This window comes from Megascapheus bottae, chromosome 6, assembly GCF_031878675.1.
Source record: "Megascapheus bottae isolate mThoBot1 chromosome 6, mThoBot2.hap1, whole genome shotgun sequence".
Classification (NCBI taxonomy): Eukaryota; Metazoa; Chordata; class Mammalia; order Rodentia; family Geomyidae; genus Megascapheus; species Megascapheus bottae.
The window spans coordinates 25,111,867-25,133,802 of record NC_143514.1 but is presented as its reverse complement, the minus strand read 5'-3'; the positions used below and the strand labels follow the sequence as shown (position 1 = coordinate 25,133,802).

Sequence of the window (21,936 nt, the reverse complement as noted above, 5' to 3'; positions counted from 1 at the left end):
ACCCCAAGCCAGAATAGAGAGATAGCACCTAAACCTGTACATGTCACAAAACTTCCTCTCCCTAAAAGAAAATTATTCTAGATCCTCACAATTAAGTTTGAAAAATCCACAAAAGGTTTATAGGATTGGGGGATGGGGGGAGAATTTAAATCAAGTTTCTATTCCAAATGTCTTTTTTGTCTTCTGGTAGGAGAATCATTTTACTTTATGTAACACAGAGTGATTATTATTGGGGTTGGATATGATGATATTCAGTTCAACTCAACAATTCTTTGGGGTGTACCACTAGACCTCTGGGCGATGGTTGGGAAAAAGTGATGCAAAGATAGCTTATTGCCATCTTCAGGAAAGAAGCTTTGTAGTTTCAGGAAAGGCAAGCATATAAAGGGTATTCTAGCAGTAAAAAGAAAGTCAACCTTTCTTTCTTTCTTTCTTTCTTTCTTTCTTTCTTTCTTTCTTTCTTTCTTTCTCTTTCTTTCTTTTTCTCTTTCTTTCTCTTTCTCTTTCTTTCTTTCTTTCTTTTCATTCATTCTTTCTTCCTTTCTTTCTTTCCTCACAAGCACCTTATTAACAAAGAAAGCATGCAGTAGTCGAAAGGAAATGGCTCTGACTCTGACAATCATCTGGGGCATATCATTGTCCTCGTGGTCTGTTACACAGCTGTTGGTTTGGAGGAACTGACCTTGCTCCCCAGAGTAGAGCTGTCACAAAATAGAGTAGAAATAGTCTGGCTTTAGCCCCAGAGAATGTGTGTGCATGGCTAGTTGCATTAACCAGGCATTTCCGACCGTTCCTAATATTTCTGGGAATTTTCTCATCCAAAGAACTGGAAGGCAGCTCTATTCTTAGGCTTCTTACTCATGTTTTCTTTGTGTTACAGCAATTGTATTTAAAAAAGAACCTGGGGCCAGGCGTTGGTGATTCACGCCTATAACCCTTGTTACTCAGGAGGCTGAGATCTGAGGATCACAACAATTCCAAGCTAGCAAAGGTAGAAAAATCCATGTGATACCCTCATCTCCAATTAACTAAAAAACTGAAAGTGGTGCCCTGGCTCAAAGCAGTGGAATGCTAGCCTTGAGCAAGAAGCTCAGGGACAGAGTTTAGTGCCTGAGTTCAAGCCCACAACCAATAAAATCCAACAACAACCATAACAACAAAAAACAAAAAGCCAATGGAAAACTGCTGAGGAGTTAATTAGTCAATTCTGAAGTACAAGTATACTAGATCATTTTCACATACTTAGAGAATATTCCAAGTCTTATGGATCACTTGTAATTTTATCTTTCTTCCATAGACACAAAAGCAACTAATTGTTGTGCAAGAACACTTTTCATTGCTACTAGTCATTTAAAATCACTCATTTCATCATGTATTTATCATCTTTCAAGAGTTTATTGAGAGCCTGACAATATAGCAGGCACCCAGCCCTGGTAATCCTCTTAAGGAGAGCCAGCGGAACTATGGATACCATAACAGAACTTCTACCAGATCTTCATGTTGTATATTCGTTTACTGGTGAGCTCAAAATGAACACAGCTAGAATGATGCTGGCTTTTAAATCTCTCTCTGCATGGATGGGTTTTACAAATCCCAAGAATGAGGTTACGTGGCTCTTTTTAGTTTGTTTTGTGCAAAATTTTAATTAACAAATATTCTCTTTAATGTCAGCTACCATTTTCTTCACAAGTCCCGTATTTGGTGCTGCAACTTGTGCTTGGATCCTTTAGGGCTTACGTGCATGTGAAAAAAGACCTGTGTTGTTTAAATGGTAGCAAATCACAGGAAACTCAAAACCCAGTGGCATTTGTGGAAGCCTGGGAAATTTTCCCAAACTCTTGAAGGGAACTCTCTGAGCTCTTCTGAAGAGCAAGGAAGCAGGATATGGGCAGGAGGGAACATAGCTCTAAATGGGTGAAAGCCCTGAGTCTTCTTTCATTTGGGGACTGGACAGGAGCAAAGTCAGACCACAATTTTCCTCTCCAAATGCAAAATCTGCGTGCCTATTTTTCCTTCTTATCTCTGTTAAGACTAGTTCTTCAGTAGAAGACATCTTCCACAGTTTTTTTTCTTGTGTTTTGTGTCTAAATACATAATTAAGCACATAACTGTCTTCTTGGCCACTGAGGACTGGCTGTGCTTCCTCAGACACCTGCATCACCATATTCCTTGGTGTAATAAATCCCATAATCCATCAAAGATCAGTTCTCTTGGGAATTGAACCTTGCTGCTTTGTAAGTTCCCTTGGATTATGTTTCATCAAGAAACAGGTGGAACAGCCATTTTCTATTCATTGATGCTTTAATTTCATCTTCCTTGTCCTTATTTTTCTTCATTGGTGTAATCTCCATCTCCACAGAGGAGAACACCATTGTTTAAGGAAATTGTACAAATTTCCCCAAGATCACCAAGCATGCCTGTCCTCGAATGCCCTCATTTAACCTCTCTCTCATATTGAAAGACAAATCCCAGAGCTCATTCTCTGGCAGACTACAGGATAATTTTCATTAAGGTAGAATTTGCTTAATATGTATATACATTTTTTCAGAGTTTGCATCTAGATGCATTTTAGACAGAAAATATATGACCTTTAAAGCCATGTGAGTTTGCTACTGGAGTATATGTGCTTCAGTTGCTCAGAGCAAGTTTTGTCTTTTAGGAATAAAAGAAGAGGAAATCCTCTAGAATGGAAAAAAATTATATCCCTCCCATCCTCCAGAGCATCAGAGGGATAGGCTTCTAAATGAGAGATGAGAAATGGCCACATGTGCACAATTTCCAATGGTGCCAGGACCATTATGTTACCCTTCCCTCACCACTGGTATTTTCTTTTTTTTCTCTTCATATATTTTTTATTGTAATTAACAGAAGGGTCACATTATATTTATCAGATAGAAGGTATATTACTTCACAAATATTGATACCCTTTCTCATGTCATGGTCCCCATTCCCTTCCCCACCCCTATCCTATTTCAAATAACCAATTAAGCATATATAAAATATATCAGATAACAAGGTCAAATACTGTAACAATATGAGAAAACCAAGGGACAGTAAAAGAGATGAGAGATAACATAGTACATTAAGGACAACAATCACTCATTATATGGCTTTTGTTTTTATATCCTGGAGTTTCATGGCTATTTTCTATGTGAGCAAATGATCCCTTAATACCCACTTCTATTATCAGTAGGGCAAACATTAAGTTGTTTTTCTATAATTATTACTGCTTTCGTCTTAAGTTATTTGAATTCTTCTGATGGGGGTTGGGAAAGCATTTGTGTTCAACTCCTAAAAAAGCATTTTTCCCCCCTGTGAGCAAGGTTTGCTAATTATATAACTCTACTCTATTGTATTCTTAGCCTCAGTGGCAGTAGTGCACTGAAAATTTATGGGGAGATGTGTGAAAAACATACTGTATCTATTAAGTTTGATATACATTTTACTGATTTAAAGATACATAAGGCCATATAGTATGGCTAAATGAAAGGACCTCTAGGATATAGAAACAAAAGTCATATAATGAGTGATTGTTGTCTTTAATGTACTATGTTATCTCTCATCTCTTTTGCTGCCCCTGGATTATCTCATATTGTTACAGTATTTCACCTTGTTATCTGATATATTATATATATGTGTATTTGGTTATTTGAAATCGGATAGGGAAGGGGGGAAAACAAGATGAGGGGTGGGGGTAGGGGGAGGGAAATGGGGACCAAGACAAGAGAAAGGGTATCAATGTTTGTGAAGTAATGCACCTTCTATCTGGTGAATATAATGTAATCCTTCTATTAATTACAATTAAAAAATATGGAAAAAAGAAAAGGTGGAGACGAGTGCAGTGGCTTATGGCTATAATCCTAGTTACTCAGGAAGCTGAGATCTGAGGTTGTGGTTCAAAGCCAGCCTCAGCATGAAAGTCCATGATACTCATTTCCAATTAACCACCAGAAAACTGGAAGTGGCACTGTGGCTTAAGGAGTGGAGAGAGCACTCGCCTTGAGCTAAAAAGCTCAGGGATAGTGCCAAGGCCCAGAGTTCAAGCCCCACAAATGACCAAAAAAACCATACAAAAAACAAATAAGAATGACTGGAATATGACTTACAAATAAAGTGTTTATTTCTCTCCAGGCAATTTTATTTGTTCTCACTGAGTGCTTTTACTGACTTTGTAGAGCTGGTGTAATGGAGGCTCACTTCTTGCACTGATACATCAGCGTGGGTCCACTGTGATTGATTTTGTTTCCACGAATTAGTAAGACAAATGAGACCATGAAGACAATTGTTGGAACTTCACTTGTTTGGCAATGATAGGAGTGACCTTTTTTGATGAATTGGGTAATAATTTTTGGATACCGGAAGGATATTTCATCATTTCTCCCTCAAATGAAATGACTAAATACAGACTTCATTTTTAATTAAAGAAATATGGAGTGTCACTCTGTTGCCCAGCTGGTCTTCAGTTCCTGGGTTCAACTGACCCTCTTCCAACTGCCTGCCTGGGACTATGGATGTGTATCATTATGTCTGCCTTCACACTTAAGTTTAACCTGTATTATTCAGATTGTCTCTATAACTAAGTCTAAGCAATCAATAAATTAAGTCAAATCATGATTTGTAGCTTTTCCGATTCCTATGGAAGAAACACTCCCACATCACAATGTGACATCATCAATGTGACATGCGGTGTTTGGAAGAGAAGCACCGAGGTACATGGTTGAATGTTAGTGTTGCGCTAATATGGCAGAGGTAAATTGCCTCAAGAGAACAAGTAATGAAAGAATATAGTGATTTAATTAGGAAGTGCTGGGTTTTAAATATTTATTGCTTTTGTTTTCAATTTCATTTGTTTAATCATAAGTGTACAATATCTAATATTTTAATATGACTATGTTTATTAGCTGGCTTTCAAGATTCTCCCAAATTTAATCATTAGCTTTAACTAGCTGGGAGGAGATGACACCAACAAACCAATGTCTCATTCAAGAGATTTTTGCAGTTTTACAACACTTGATTCCTGGACTTTAGCAAGTTGGCCTGCATACAAAGTGACTCTTCAGTTGTCCTCCATCATGATCCATGCCATAAATAGCTTTGGAATTTGGCATAGTGTTGTCTATAGACAGACAGTAATTTGGGATCAACCTTCAATGACTTTATGAAATACACTGATGACACAATTTAAGGCATTATAAATACTTGGAATGGAGGATGGCACACTGGGTTTACTAAATAGAAGCCCAGATTCACAGATGCTCAGAAACATACAAGAAAAAAATGATTTGATTTCACAGCCCCATAACTACTTGGAAACTTAAAAGTCCAATTTGTTCTACGGGGAAAAATGAAATGAAAATTCGTGGTCTACTTTCTTTAACTTGGCTCCAATCTAAACCCTTCCTTTGGTTTCTCTGTTTGCATCATCTTTCTCTCATTTCTAGCTGCTATTTTGCTATGCTTAACATATCTTTGTAGCAAAGTGAAGTATGGTTGCAAAATTACAAACAATTCTTTTGGATTTTTTAAATTCTGAAATTAATATGAAGCAAGCTTCTGTACAAACCAAGTCCTCTTCTTCTGTATCATGACTTCCACTTCTCACTTTTCTCTTTATCTACAGGTAACACATGTTCAAAATCTTTTTATTTTATTTTTTTGTGGATCATAGGGCTTGAACTCGGCCTGGGCACTGTCCCTGAGCTCTTCAGCTCAAGGCTACCACCCTACCCTTGAGCCAAGCCCCACTTCTCATTTTCTAGAGATTAATTGGAGATAGGAGTCTCAGGTCCTTTTGTGCCTGGGCTGGCTTTGAACCTTGATCCTCAGATCTCAGCCTCTTGAGTAGCTAGGATTACAGGTGTAAGCCACCGCGCCCTGCCACATGTTCAAAGTCTTATTCGATCCCTCAGACATTATTGTACATGCTCAAAACCAAACCTGTTGACTATGTATGTCAACGAGAGACCTCCAACATTCCTGTTCCAAGGTCCCTCTCTGAACTCTGCTTCTCTCAAATGCTAATCTCATTTCATTTCTTTTTTTCTTTGCCAATCCTAGGGCTTGAGCTCAGGGCCTGAGCACAGTCCTTGGGCTTTCTCAAGGTGAGAGCTCTACCACTTGAACCATAGCACCACTTTCAGCTTTTTCTCTGTATGTGGTACCGAGGAATTGAACCCGGGTCTGAGTGTACGCTAGGCAAGTACTCTATCACTAGGCCAAACTCCAGGCCCCTCTTTTCATTTTTTATACTTCATTTCCTGCTACTGAAAAAATCCCTGTTGGCATGGGCAGCCTGAAATCCAGAAACCAGTGCTGTTCCTAAATGCATAAGGCATGAATACTTTTACCTGTGATTGCTCAGAAGTGGAAACTTCTGTGAAACCAAGTTAACAAATCTCACTTGCAGTTTAAGATGGTTTCTCAACCTTAGTACTATTGACAGTTTGGGCTGGGAAATTCTTTGTTGTGTGGGCTGTACAGGGTATCATATTTAGTTCCCTGGCCTCTGTCTACTACATTCCAGTAGCATCCCCCACCCTTTTCCTCCTTGGTTGTGACAACCAAAAGTATCCCTACCTGTTGCCAAATGTCCCCTCAGGGACATTTCTCAGCCCTTGGCTGAGAAACCATTATTTTAGGAGAACCTATTGAATATGTTCATATTATAGGAAAGAGCAGATAACTTATGGGAGAAAGGAGGCAAAACAACTTAAAAAGGAAGAGGATGAAGTCAGACTTCCAAGTAAAGATATTAGTTACTCTATTCTTTGAATTAATTTGATTGCCAGGAAATAGAAAGTTTAAGAAAACAGCTATCACTCCATGTATTTTTTTTTACATACTGTCAAAATTCTACAATTACATGACTACAGCCAGATTACTACAACAAACTCATGGTGGATATGGAAAGCAGTCTGGGGCCTGGTCCCATGCCCACTATGCTTTTTTTCTTTTGCCAGTCCTGGGGCTTGAACTCAGGGCCTTGGACACATTTTGCTCAAGTCTAACATTCTGCCACTTGAGCCACAGCTTTTTCTGTGTATATGGTACTGAAGAATCGAACCACTAGGCTACGTTACGCTACCGGCACTAACCCACTTGCTTTTTCACTGTGTGGGGACTACTGTCTGGTTGTTCATATTTTAATCTGACATGCTGGAAATGAGAGGAGAACTCTGTTTCTACCTGGATGTAGCCTTTGTTGGTAACAAACAGTGAAATGTTGGTAAAGTACCTGAGCAGCTGGAAAACTGATGTCATGGTGTTGAAAAGCGAATGACCACCCCTTTGAGAAGTAGGCAGGAGTTTGAAAATTATCATGCCTGCCTCTCTCAGAGGCTCAGAGTAGTGAAGAAATTCTGTGACTATTTCAGGTCGTTCAAAGGTAGTGTGTTGAAAGTTTGGACTGGACCCTAGATCTCTGATGCAGTCTCGGCTTTATGTATTTCTCTTGATTTTGTAGACAATTAAAATGGCTAGATAGGCACAATATCATTTGTCCCTTCCCCACTCCTCAATTCATGGCCCATGGAATGCCAGAGCTGGGTATCATTCCTCAACACTGCTCCTACTTGTAGAACTCAAGGTAGACACATTTATTTTAATGTGCAAATGTTAACAAAAGAGACAAAGCTACTATATGGGAAATGTGATAAATATCTTTCCTTCTGGATATATCACAACTCTAATCCTAGATTCTCAGGGGCCAGCGAGGGAAGAAAGTTCATGAGGTTTTTATCTCCAGTAAATCAGCAAACATCTGGAAGTGGAGCTGTGGCTCAAGTGGTAGAGTGCCAGCAAAAAAGTAAGGGAGAACATCTAGGCCCTAAGGTCAAGCCCTAGTGTAAACTGACAAAGAAAAGACAGAAGTTTAAAGAAAATTAGTACTTGATAGGCCTTTGTCTTTCAGTATTCTAGGGGAGTTAGGATGCCTGATTTTCCTTCACACAAAAGCAATTTCTCTAAAGGACCAGAAAGAAATGACTTTGGTCACGATGCATTGTATTCATAAATTGATATACTGCGGTGAAACCCCTTTGGACAACTTCTTGAAGGCAATAAAAAGAATTATAGAAAATAAAGTGCCAATTATTTTTCATTCTATGATATTGTCCTGAAAGGCTATAGGCAGCATTTTAGTCATGTACTTCATTTCCCTGCCCTCAAATGTTTGATTCTAATTTTCTTTTTCTTTTTAAAAAATCTCTAAAACTGTGAGTCACTTCTGGAAAAGTCACTTTGAATATGATTCTACTTTGTAGATGAAAAGATATGGCTGCCAATACCTGTTGCTCAGATCTGTAATTTTAGTTACTCAGGAAGTTGAGACCTAAGGATGACAGTTCAAAGCCAGCTTGGACAGGGAGGTCTGTGAAACTCTTATTTCCAATTCAATAACCAAAAAGCTGGAGGTGGAGCTGTGGCTCAAGTAGTACTAGCCTTTAGCTAAAAATAAAAAAAGGCTCAGGACTTGTATCTGGGCCCTCAATTAAGCCCCAGGACCTGAATATCTGCACTAAAAACCCAAAACCAAACCAAAACAACAACAAAAATGAAAATCTAGCCCCCAAACTATCTTTATATCTATAGTGTTATGTGTGATATAGGGAGCTAACTTTGGCCATAGAGCCATTCAGGGGTCAAAGGTCTAGAAATAGTCTTAGAGGCCAATTACTATTATTTTTATTATTGGTATAATTTTATCTGTAAGTAGTTGTGCAAAGAGGTTTCAATTTAACATGTCAATATATGAGTACAATGTATCTGTTCAGTGTCATTTCTTCTTTTTCTTTTTTGATGGTCACGTGGCTTGAGCTTGGGGCCTGGATGCTGTCCTTGAGGTTTTTTGCTCAAGAGTGTCACTCTACCACTTTGAGACACAATATCACTTCCCATTTTCTGGTTGTTAATTGGAGATGAGACTTATAGACTTCTCTGTTTGAACTGTGATCATCAGATCTCAATCGCCGGAGCAACTAGAATTACAGGCATGAGGCATCAGCAGCCATCAGCAGCCAGTTTCAATGTCACCTCTTAATAGGACAATTTTGAAAGACATGCATGAGGAAAATAACAATTGCTTAATAGCAGGATAAAATTACTGAGATAATTTTGCAGGACTACTGCAGCAAATTTGCTTTTTAGCTTATTTCTCCTGCATGTCTGTTTCTGAGGATGGTCAGTCCAAATGTTAGTATTGTGTTTTTCTCAGGGACTGGAGAAAAATTCACAGTTAAAATGTCACTTCAAATTTATTGTCAAACTCTTCCCGTATGCTATTATAATCTTTAGCCAAGCAACAGGATATTCATCAACACCTAAGGTATTCAATCCATGTGATTTCCACAGAGAAATAGTAACCCAAAACTCATCTATCCTCCTTCCTGACACATTTCATAATCCCTTCAACACCAAAGGTACTGGTGTTGGCATGTCCAGAGGATCACTGAGGTCATGCTGTGATGTTCAAGTCCACCTAGGGACAGGAACCATTCTAGACTTTTCTTTTATTTTTGTTTTCACCTTCAGTCTTTTGCTGAATCAATCCAAGCAACAAACAAACAAAACAAAAAACATGAAGCTGCTAGAAAAGGGAAAATATATGCAAATGTTACTAAAGTGGTAGTTTAGGGGGTGGGTTTTGAGTGTGAGAAGACAAAGGTCAAAAAAAAAATAAATGGGAAAAATAAAAATACAGGCCGGAGACTTCAAATTTGGACCCGCGCTGATCCCAGCACCGCCAGTGGAAAGTGATGTGGAAGCCAGCCTCTCATTTCTTACAAGCTTAGGTACTGGCTGTCAGCCCGAGTGGCTGTCAGCTGGACATGTCTGAGTTATCACTTAGTTCCCAAAACGTTAATTTAGGTCCGTGAAATCCAACAGTGTACTTTTGCCCACCAAATCTTGACAATCTGTTCCTTGTAAGGGACAGAGAAAATTGAGTTCGTGGTGATAGGGAGAATCTGAACTCTTTTCCAAAAATTCCTTCCCAGGCACCCCATTTTGGTGAACATTTCTGAGGTCATTTTGTTCATTAATGTTCCCCCCAAGCCCAACACAGTGCTTGGGGCACTGTAATTATGTCGATGCTAAGCTGATTCCTTTTTTTCTCCTTCAAAGGCGTCAGCCACAATCTTCCTTTTACTCCTCTAGCTGTATTCTCAGTATTCTCAGTTTCTGCCCTGCTCTATTGTTTGTTTTTTTCTTTCTGGCTATTACTTTAGTCAAGAGCCTCTCTCATTTGTTTCTGAACGGAGTGTGATATCTAACCTCTCTTTGTTGGGGGTAATGAGGGGTAGGGGTTCTAGGCCTAGAATCTTGGGTCTTTATTGTGTGCTTTTGCTAAAAGCTGGAGCTCCACTACTAGAGCCATGTCTCTACTCCCAGCTTTTTTTTTCCTTTTTCTTGCCAGATCCTAGGGCTTGAACCTAGGGGCCTAGGCACTGTCCCTGAGCTTCTTTTGGTTAAGGCCAGCACTCAACCATTCAGCCACAGTGCCACTAAGTAGCACTACAGAATTGAACCTGAGGCTTCTTGTGTGTTAGGCAAGCACTCTACCACTAAGTCACATTCTCAGCCTACTTTCAGCTTTTTTGCTAGTTAATTCCAGATGAGTCTCAGCTTTGTTTGCCCTGAGTTGGTTTTGAACCTGATTCCTAAATCCTGATTCTCTCAAGTGGCTAGGATTATAGGCATGAGCCACTGTAACCAGCTGACATCTAACTATCTTTATTTATATGCTTTTTATTCATATTATTAGAGCACCATGCTTTTTTGAAAAAAAAAGCAAAAAAAAATTCAAGCTTTTGTTCTTTTGCAAAAATTAAAGAAATAAAACAAACAAAAAAACCCTTTATACCTCTTTCTCGACTGTGGATATGAAAATATCATTTTTTTTGCCAAGGTATAAGTTAGACTGTTGCAAGTTCTTTTTCTGAACACACACTCTAGCCACTGCCTCTGGTTATAAACATACATTCTTCCAGGTTGTCCTGGCTGTAATAACTCCTTTTTCTTTGGTTATAAACATTGTTCTTCCAGGTTATCCTGTCTGTAATAACTCCTCTTCTTTTGGATGGCTTGTGCTGTACATTGCTGAGTCTCATTCAGACTATGACTGGCATCCTTGTGACCACAACTTTCTCAGAACATCTACGACCTTTATTAGTATCCAAACTACTTAATAGGCTAACTACCCAGTTAGCTTATATTACACTGTGGGATAGTATTATCTTTATTTAGTTGTTGTTGGTCCTGGAGGCTTCAACTCTGGGCTTGGGTGCTGTCTCTGTCTTCCTTTTTGCTCAAGGCTAGTGCTCTACCACTTGAGCCACAGCATCACTTCAGCTTTTTCTAAGTAGCTGGGATTACAGGCGTGACCAGTATTGATCTTTTAATGCTCTCCGTGGTTAAGATGGAACAGCCTTGAGGGTATCCTGATAGAATCTTTCATGTAACTGCTGCTCAATAGGTATTGCTGCTATCTGGTAACAAGGAATCCTGTTTCACATTCTATTACGATTGCTCTTTTTTAATCAATTAACTTTTGGTGTTGGTCCTGGGGTTTAAATTCAGGGCCTGACTGCTGCCCTTGAGCAAAAGAAGCTCAAAGCTGGTATTCTATCACTTGAGCCAGTGCTCCACTTCTGGCTTTTGGGGGGTTAGTTTATTGGACATAAAAGTTTTATGGACTTTCCCACCTGGCCTGGCTTTGAACTTGATTCTCAGATTTTAGCTTCCCAAGTAGTTCAGGATTGTAGGGATAAGCCACCAATACCTGGCTCAATTGCCTTGTAAGTAGTGTTTTTATAGAAGAGACAGTAATGAAGGATTAGAAAATTTTACCTTTTTTTCCCTCTCAGATTTTCATGTATGAATTAGAAAAGGATCATATTACATATGTAATTACATATGTAATTGTTGGACATCTAACTTAACATATTACATATGCAGTTACATATGTAATTGAAACTTCTTGAAGAAAATGGAATTAGTTCCATTCCATAGGAATCCCCTATGGTTTTCTACCATCAGTCAGGGTTAAAGATATGGTCAAGTACAAGCCTTCCATCATGCTCATCACTTTCACTAAAAGGACAACTTCACAGTAGCTGAAAGTCTACAGTGAACCTATCTGGAATAATTCTTTCCCAGAGTGCATTGTACTTTTTCCCAGGTAGATACACATTCTTACATTTAAGACATGGTTCTCCAACTGACTGGCTGTCCTGAAATTTCCAGTGGAAAAGAATGATGTTTGCATTTCCTAGTGATGCTGATTCAAATTTTTTTTTGATTAGTCATGGGACTTGAACTCAGAGCCTAGGTGCTGTCCTCGAATTCTTCCTGCTCAATGTTAGCACTCTTTCACTTTGGGCCATAGCTCCACTTCTGGTTATCTGGTGTTTAATTGGAGATCAGAGACTATTTGAAAAGTGATCCTCAGTTCTCAGCCTCCTGAGTAGACAAGATTACAGGAACAAGCCACCAGCACTGGGCTGATTATCATTATTATTTGCCAGTCCTGGGGCTTGAACTCAGGGTCTGAGCACCGTCCTTGGGCTTTCTCAAGGCTCTACCACTTGAGTCACAGCACCCTTCCAGGTTTTTCTATGTATATAGTAGTGAGGAATCGAACCCAGGTCTTTGTGCATGCTAGTCAAGCATTCTACCATTAGGCCACGCTCCTGGCCCATGGGCTGATTATTATTATTATTATTATTATTATTATTATTATGATCATTATTATTTTTGCCAGTCCTGGGTTTGAACTCAAGGTCTGAGCACTTGGACTTTCTCAAGGCTAGAGCTCTACCACTTGAGCCTCAGCAACATTTCCAGTTTTTCTATGTATGTGGTACCTCGGAATCGAACCCGGGTCTTTGTGCATGCTAGGCAAGCACTCTACACCACTAGGCCAAACTCCCTGCCCAGGGCTGATTATTTTTAAAATTAAAATTTCTACTACTATCAGAATATGTGAAGTTTATTTTTTCCCTTTCTTTCTGTCTGGCACCAATCTTGATGCATCAAGGTCAAGTCCTGTTGCTAGGTTTTTTCTGTGAATATTGGGGGAGGGAGTATGGAAGCATTAGTCACATATAATTTTCCTCTTCTCAGAAACTGATAACATTAGTAGGGTATTTATTAAAATTCCTTTGCATGCCAAATGGATTGAATAAGCATCCAAATTGTTACCAAATCAGGTATTATGTTTCAACTTTACACAATGTCAAATTCTAGGCAGGAAATAAAAAGGCTAAGTTCCTAGTTCTTTGTGTTTTAATTTGTTTAGACTGGATACGTTCTCCACTTTAGGACACCCATATTACTTTTTGCATCTATATTACTTGGGTGTTGTCTTCTTCAGGGGCTTAGTCTAAGGGAAGTGGGCATCCTTGAAAGCTTATGCTTAAGAGACCTTTGTGAAACCCAGGCTCTACACCACATTTGGAACATCAGAATTTTCTGAGAAAGGCCAAAGGCAATGTACTTTCATAAATTCTTTGGGTATTGTAAGCCACATTTCTCACTGGGCACAATTAAGTTAAGGTCGCTTACAAACTTTCTTTTGTCATCAAATTTCTTGGATTGCAAGACTCCTTGTGAGGCATTTAGCCTGACAACCCAATAGATGATGGAATTCCCCTTGCAATATCCATACGGACAGCTAAATCTTTTTTTTTTGTTCATGTTCCATTGTATGGGATGATGAATGGGCAGGATGAAACATACTTTAAACATTAGATTTTTCTTTCTCATTTTGTTCCTCTAACATTTTCTCAAAAACCCAAATGACAAAGAAAAGTTGTGTATTATTATCTTTTCTCCTTCTTGGCTAATTTTGCCTTCTTCTTGCCTTGGGACTAGTGTTTAAATTCAGCCTGGACTGTTTTAGTCTCACAGTTTACTGCCTTATCATGCCAAAGCATTTTGTTTTGGCCATCCCAGCCTTGTTGGCATACAGCTCTGGGAATACCATCAAAAAAGCCAGCTGCTGCCAGGAAAAGCAGCATAAACAGTTGGTGTAAACTCAGAGGCTATTTGATTTTCTGTTTTAATTTTCTCATATAGGCATGGCAGATGAAGAAAAATCATATTTTGTGGATCTGAAAAATAAAACAGGAATGGGCAATCAGACAATAAGACTCAATTAAATATATAAGAGGATTTGACTCAGCATGCTTTTTCACAGTGGAGACCCAATGTGGAAAGTCTTGTGGTTCCACAGTTAAAAGCTCTGGGACAGTGGCTAAATATGCAAAGTCTTTATTATTCTATTTCAATCACTTCATCTTTTGGGTTTTGCTATTGCTGTTTTAGTGGTCATCAAAGGAAATTCCAGGAAATAAAGAAGCATGCAAAATACAAACACAAATAAGGGTTTTTCCATCATTTAAAAAAGACTATCTATAAAATAACATGGACATTTTTGGACATAAAATCAAGGGTGAAGTGAACTCAAAACAAGAGGAAATATTGTTGGAGTGACCTGTGTTATATAGTTAGTCATTCAAAGAAAAACAAGCTATATTCTATGCAGTTTAAATGAGCTGTAAAGCAGTTCTTGTTCTCATGTACGAAATCTTAGAAATTTACTTTTATTTCAGAAAGTATCGATCAGAAACCTGAAAAACATTTCCATTGAGATGTGAGCATTTTAATTTAAAATTACAAGCCCACTAAAATTCCACTTACCACAGTTCAGCTCATTTACATGAAATATATATAGAAAAACTGAAATAATGATTTCAGTGATCTCAGATTCTTTCAGTATTAAAATAATTTTATCACTATACAAAAGAACAGCATTTCTTTCTTCTTTTTTAAAAAATGTTTTTTTTTTTTTTTTTCCTGAGACAAAAGCTAAAATGTAGTTAGTGATTTTCCAGACTCAGACTCCTGGAACTACGGGACTATACTTATCAGCCACCATGATAGTCGAAGAACAGAATTACTAATAAAAAAGAGAAAGAAAAGCACTAAACAAAATTATAGATGTCCAAATGAGAAAAGAACTGGTCTCTTGACAGGTTTAGGAAGTAAGATTGTTCCTTTTGCTACCCAGCCAGCAGATGGTGCCATTCTGCAGCTGGTTGAGCCTACAATACAGGCAGGCTTTGTAGGCAACTTTCTCATTTGAAGATTCACATGAGTTTTAGCTATTCTCCTTCCTTCCCTCCCTCTCTCCTTTCCTCCCTTCTTTGTTCTCTTTATTTTCCCCTCTTTCTTTTTCCTTCCTTTTTTCTTCATGTCTCCCTGCCCATTTAGCAGAAAAAAAATGAATGCTACCAAGGATAGTGAGTTAAAAATCATGACTGAGAATTACTGTGAGTCCCTCCTGAGGGCAAATATTATAATCTGCCTTCTTGTGACAGATACTTATAATGAATTCATGTCTTTGGAAAGAGAGGTGATTGATTTTGAAGTGTATATAAAAGAAAGATATTACAAATTTAGTCTTTATAATGTTTTAAGCCCCAGTCCGGGGGTATCACATGTCAGGTCTGGTAATTCATTTCTATATGCCAAATAAAAGGTCAGAAAACAGATTTTCTTTTTCATGGCATAGAAATCTGAGAGGAAAGCACTTCATCCTATCTTTTGCCATCTTTGAGTGTAGACATGAGCTTTCTGTGTGCGTGGATGCAGGGGGAAAGGTATGCATGAATAGCCATGGTCAGCATCACGGCCTGGTGACCCTTATCTCTGTGCTTTTTTTTTTTTAAGTAGAGATTCCAGTCATTGTTCTGCTCTTTCTTTTCTTGAAAGCAGTTTTGTCATCTTTGCATGTAAACTCATTCCAGATTAGCCTTCTTTCCCCTTCCTGGATTCTGATGTGACTGCAGAGTGATGGTAGAGGTAATAGCTCAGAGGAAAGTATACATAATTTAATGGAGACAGTGATGCTAGGATTTTTCCTGTTTTTGTAAGAGGTAACCTAAAAGAGGCTGCTGCTAGGCATTGTGAATTAACTAAAAAGTCATCCCCAAGCTCGGATCTGAGCTATTCACTGTTGTAATCATCTTGGGATCCAGGAGGAAAAAGAAAGTTCACTGATATACAATCATGTTTGAAAGGCAAACTACTCTCTCAACTAGGTAAGGCTTTCTTCTTATCATCATAAAGAAAACAGCCAAGAACTCAGGAGATGAACCACCTCTGTTTCTGTTCGGTTCCAGTAATAAAGTGATAACAGTTTTCCAGAACTCTTTCAAGGACGAAGACTGAACTAATGTCAACCAGGGCATACTTGAGACTCCAGACTTGTTTTAGCTATGTGTGCCTTTCTATCTTTCTGCCCCCAGCTCACCTGTTTAACCTGAAATCAATGTCCATATCTCTGAAGACAGCTGAAGATGTACTGAAGTGCTGTTTTCCCATGCTGCCATGTAATAAAACCTTCTTTCCCTACCCCTTGTATGTCTCTTTATTTGGCATGTGAAGAGGTTGAGGGGGAGGGGAATGGCTAGACAACTTGGGACTCCTGGACTTTGGCGCTGAGGTCTAAAAACTCCATTTCACTCTTAGTTTGTGGGCCCAAGTAAGGAGTCAGTGCTTTTCAGCAAAAGCAGTTTAGTTACCTGTTATAATGTAGTTCTTTTTCATATTGAGTGAAACAAAATAGTCTATTTTATAGAAAAGGCATATGTCTGAAGTACTGTTTGTCAAAACAAATACCAGGAAGTAAAACATGTCTTGGGTTTTTTTTTCCCCCCACAGGAATGGAGGGAGAAAAGGTGAGCAAATATAGCCATTATATTTAAAGTACATTATGTCGAAAGTAAGCCATGTAACTTGAGGGTAGGGATGGGAGGAAGAAAATGGGGGAGAATGAGTGAAGGGGTGACACTGACCAAGAAGCATTGTACTCTTAACTTGACTTAAGGAATTGTAATCCCTTTGTACAACTACTTAATAAAAACAATAAAAAGATAGTCATCATATGGAGGATGAAACAGAGGAAATTAGACCCAAAGTATCTTCTGTTTAGAGGTTGGCTTCTTTTATTCATGTTATGTTTGTGAGTAGCATTTCCAGCTGTGGTACAGTGAGTTCTCTGCTTAGACAGATGTTACTTCTTCAGGATACTAATAAGCAGTAGGTCTGATGCCTGTGTAAGAGTTAATTAATCCTATATTATCTCCTTTATAAATGTGCAGGTGTAAAAGTGGCCATTGTCCAGATCTTAGGTATCAGAATAATAAAAAATATTAAGAAGAGGAATAGTTGGAAGAGAGCTAAGAGGGGAGGGATATAGCAACTTACAATCTATGATAAATCTGAAACTCATGTGTTAGGGGTTTGCCCACTTCCCTGTGGTGTTATTAGGAGGCAGAGAACCTTTAGGAGACCAGGTGAAGTGAAAGTTAAGACATTGTGACTGGGGTTGGAGGAGATGTGCTCTTGAAAGAGATACAGGGTCTCTGTCCCTTCTTTTCCCTCTATTTCCTCATCCTTAGGACGTAAGTAACTCTGTATTCTCCTCCATGGAATTCTTCCTCACCACAGGCCCAATGCAACTTGGTCAAAGGGCCATAGATTGAAACCTTTGAAACCATATATCAATATAAGCTTTTCCTCTTTTTACTAAGTAATTAAAACTCAGGGTATTTTGCCAGAATAGCAGAGAGCTAACACAGAGGGCAATTGAGGCAAGGAGAATCATGGCTAAAGAAACTGGATTCTAGAACCATGAATTTCTATTTCAATGTGCATTTAATCAGATCTCAGCATTTTTATATGCAAAATGGGGAAAATAAAACCAGCAGTGATTTTGTTACTTGTAAATAATAAGTAACTCATATTGGTATTTATTTCTCCATGTTAGTAGGACTTACCCTATTGTCTTTTTTTGTTGTGGTTGTTCCAGTCCTGGGGCTTGAACTCAAGAGCTGGACAGTGGGCACTGTCCCTGAGCTCCTTTTCTCAAGGCTAGTGCTCTACTACTTGACAGTTCCACTTCTGGATTTTTTTTTTTTGTAGTTTACTGGAGATAAAAGTCTCATGATCCAATTGACTTCAAACCATGGTCCAGATCTCAGCTTCCTGAGTGGCTGGGATTACAGGCATGAGCAACTGGCTCCTGGTTCCCATTATCAATTTTATTGATAATGCTAACATAGAAGCCAAATATTTTCCAACAGTCCAGTTTACCTAAATGTGAATTTTAAACATACCCACCTATTTCTGACCTGAAACCCTTCCCTCAGAAAGATCTCATTATTTTCTAGCTCAGTTTGTCCTCCTGCTCTCACTACAGACTCAAAGGACATTTTTGATGTTAGGAACTTGGTATGTGGGTATTCACCAACTCCACAGGCCCATGGGGTAGGGAGCACATTCAGTGATGGAAAATATGATCTGCAAAGAATGCCTTTCTAGCCAGTGAGGATTATTTATAGCTTCTGACATAGTAGGTTTCCAGTTGAGAATGGACGTTATTAGTACTAATCTGAAAGAGCTTTAAAGGAAAGAGGACTATAAAATTTTTCCTGGGATGTTCATAGGAGATGGGATCTCAGAACTCACCAACAAGAAAGAAAGGATGCATGGGGAAATGGAAGTGAGTTCCTAAGACATACAGGAGACCTGAAGCTTATCTTTTTGTTTGGTGGATCAGCACTGATTTTCTGACTATAGTGTCTTCCCCTTTCATTTTATTTATTTTTCTGATCTAGGACCTCTGACAAAATACAGATCTTTCTGTTCAGAGACTGTGGATATACAGATACCTGCTTCAAAGGGATCATCTTGTTTTCCTGATTCTTAAATTCTGACTAGCCCAAGTGCTAGTCTCTTCTTTCCAGATCAGCCCTGTGGTGGCAAACAGTGCCTGCTGTAAGAGTTTTACGCTTAGGAGCCCAGTTCTGTGCTTACCTTGAGGGCCTTTTGTGCAGACTCACTAGACCCAATTGCAATCAGGTTAGGTCCAGCCATGCTGCAGAAACTCTTCAAATGCAAAGAATCAGCCACAGGGACAGTGGAGACCGCATAATCCTACACAGATAAACAGAAAAACAAGCAGTTTCACATTACTGAGTAATTAAAAACCTTGCTCATTTGAAGGCACCCAGACCCTGAATATCTGGAAGCAAAACTGCAATTCAGGTTTTGATATTACCAAAAGACTTATATACAGACTGATGTGTGTGTGTGTGTGTGTGTGTGTGTGTGTGTGTGTGTGTGTGTGTGTGTGTGTGTGTATAGTGATCTTGGGACTTGAACTCAGGGCTTGGGCACTCTCTATGAGCTTCTGTGCTCAAGGCTAGTGCTCTGCCACTTGAGTCACAGTTCTACTTCCCACTATTTTGTTCATTAATTGGAGATAAGAGTCTCATGGACTTGCTTGCCCAAATGGGCTAGGAACCATGATCTTCAGATTTCAGCCTTCTAAGTAGCTAAGATCACAGGCCTGAGCCAGAGGTCAGCTCACAATGCTTTCTAATAAGATAGCAGAGTTTCCTTCTAAATGTGTGACAGCATTGCCAATTATTTGGCCCACAGAGCAGTTCTTCTCTGAAGGGTGATCTTAACAGCCTGTGTAAACTGTGGCTTAGCTACAGCCTTGCATTATCACAGGAACAGAGTGATGGGTTTTCTGTTTTTTTTTCATTTTCGTTTTTAGTCCTAAGTAGTTTAAGTAGTCTGTGAATCAGAAAAAGCAGAGCCCAAGTGCTGAGTTCAAGCTCCATGATAGGAAAACAAATCCAGATTTGACAATCGTACAGTCTGATAATCAGTATAATAAAAGGATTTGAAGGGAAGTATGTTCAATTCTTTTTCTTTTTTTGGGAGGGATGGTGGTCATGGGGCTTGAACTCTGGGCCTGGGCATAAAGGTAACAACCTACCCCTGCACCTGGGTGTTGCTCCTGAGCTCTTCAGCTGAAGGCTACTGCTACTTGAGTCGTGGGCACCCTTCCCATTTTCTAGTGGTTAACTGGAGATAAGAGTCTTACAGTCTTTAGTGCCAGGGCTGGCTTTGAACCGCGATCCTTAGATATCAGCCTCCTGATAGGGTTATAGGTGTGAGCCACCATGCCCGGCAGTATGTTCAATCTGAACACTATTCACAGGACAGCACATAACAAGTACAATATATAGGAGTTTCCAATCTAAAAAATCCCATTCATATACCAGAATCAACAGGGTATATTGATATTTATATGATTATATAATATAGATAAAGCAGAAGACAACCATGCTAACTTTTGTTGCTCTTGTGGTCGCTGAGTGAACTCTTAACTATTGAGGATTTTGAATCTGATAGCTTATGAAACGGCTAGTAAATGGACAGACCAATGAGTTATTTTTCAAAGCTGGTGAAATATAAACACTATTAGTGAAGACATATTAACTCTATGGGTCTATGAATATTAAGTAATTACTCTGAGCCAGGCATAAAATTTCCTTCACCTACCTTAAAAGTATCAGCCAAGATTTCAGCACCTCGTTGATTTGTTCTTTTGGAAAGCCCCACAAAAAATTCTCTGCCTATGACGAATGACATGGAACATAATGAGTAGGTAGCCACAGCTACCGTATAATATTTCTTTATCGAGAAATAATGACTTCAAAGCATCACACAGTTTTCTCCTGTCATAGAGGACAGCTCCATCCCAAAGACCCCTGATCTTACAAAATGAACTTTGTGAAGAATTGGGCTTAATTATAAGCCCTTTTCAAATTCATAGAGACAGAATCAGATGGTGGCTTCCAGGAGGTAGAAGGAACTATAAATGAGGAGTTATTGTTTTATGGACAGTGTTTCAGCTTAGCAAGGTAATGTTCTGGAAATACATGTGGGAGGTAGTTGCACAAAAAAGGGAAGGTATCTGCGAACTTGATGCTTAAAATTTATAACATATTTTGTTATGTATATTTTGCCACACTAAAGAATTAAACTTTTTATTTAGAAATAGAAGCTTGATTAATAATTTGTAATTAGAAATGAATGGCAGCAATGACATGTTATTGGTGCTGCCTTTTGTCCCCACCCCCCCAAAGAAGTCAAATGCTGCTTGTATGAAGATCACCTAAGGCCCAGAGCACCAGCATGCATAAACAGCACATCAGTCCTCAGTGCTGGGAGCTCTTTAGTTTTGACTCCTAAGAGTCCTGTCTTAAAATGATGCATGTACTTATTGCAAATCACAGTCCATCTGCAAAAGTGAAAAAGTTTAGAAAGATGGAACTTATCTCCTAATTGGCTCTTGTGGAATTTTACAATTCTTCTACTCACCAAAACATTAGGTAAAAGTGATCTTTAAAATATAGGAAAAGAAACAATGATAACAGGATTAGAACAATACAAAAATGTAGGAGTTTTAGCTATCCTTGACTTTTTTTTTGGAAAAAAAAAAAGCCCAAATTCATGATGCCGCAGAACATTATTGTAAGGTAAAAAAGACCATATAGAAGAAATTATTTGACAAACTTTGCAAATGCATACCTTCAATCTTCATATTCTCTTTATAAAATGGACTCATAATACAGGTCAAATGATATTTAGAATAAATTTCAAAGCTTGTGCTATTGGCAGACACAAATGTCTTTTGTGGTATGCTGAAAATAATTTTGGCTTTTCTTTTCTTTCTGTCTCTCTTTTTTCTTTTTTTTTTGCAGTGATTTGATTGTGTTGTCCCATAAAAAATCTCACCATATAGGGCCGAGAGTTTGGCCTAGTGGTAGAGTGCTTGCCTAGCATGCACCAAGACCCGGGTTCGATTCCCCGGTACCACATGTGGGAAGCGGCACACGGACCTGGCGGCCATACCTTCACTTCCTGGAATGGGGGTCTGACGCAATCAGGCGTGGCTGCCCATGCGCCCCTACTGCTTAGCGGAAGCCTGTGCTGTGCATGTGCGGAAGCGTGCTGTTCTCCATTTTTACTGCGTGATGGAGCGAGTGCCAGGTGCATGTACTGTGGGTGGCA

General features: G+C 38.9%; 1 protein-coding gene across 2 annotated transcripts in view; it reads right to left on the bottom strand.

Moving 5' to 3' along the window:
• The window catches only part of Ddah1 (dimethylarginine dimethylaminohydrolase 1), a 143,472-nt gene that overhangs the window by 10,084 nt on the left and 111,452 nt on the right, over window positions 1-21,936 (bottom strand). For both annotated transcript variants that reach the window (XM_090334499.1, XM_090334500.1), the window contains exons 3-4: window positions 20,422-20,495; window positions 18,880-18,999 (exon numbers count right to left, since the gene is read on the bottom strand). In XM_090334499.1, coding sequence (XP_090190625.1) covers window positions 18,880-18,999; window positions 20,422-20,495 — 194 coding nt within the window. The remainder of the gene's footprint in view (window positions 1-18,879; window positions 19,000-20,421; window positions 20,496-21,936) is intronic.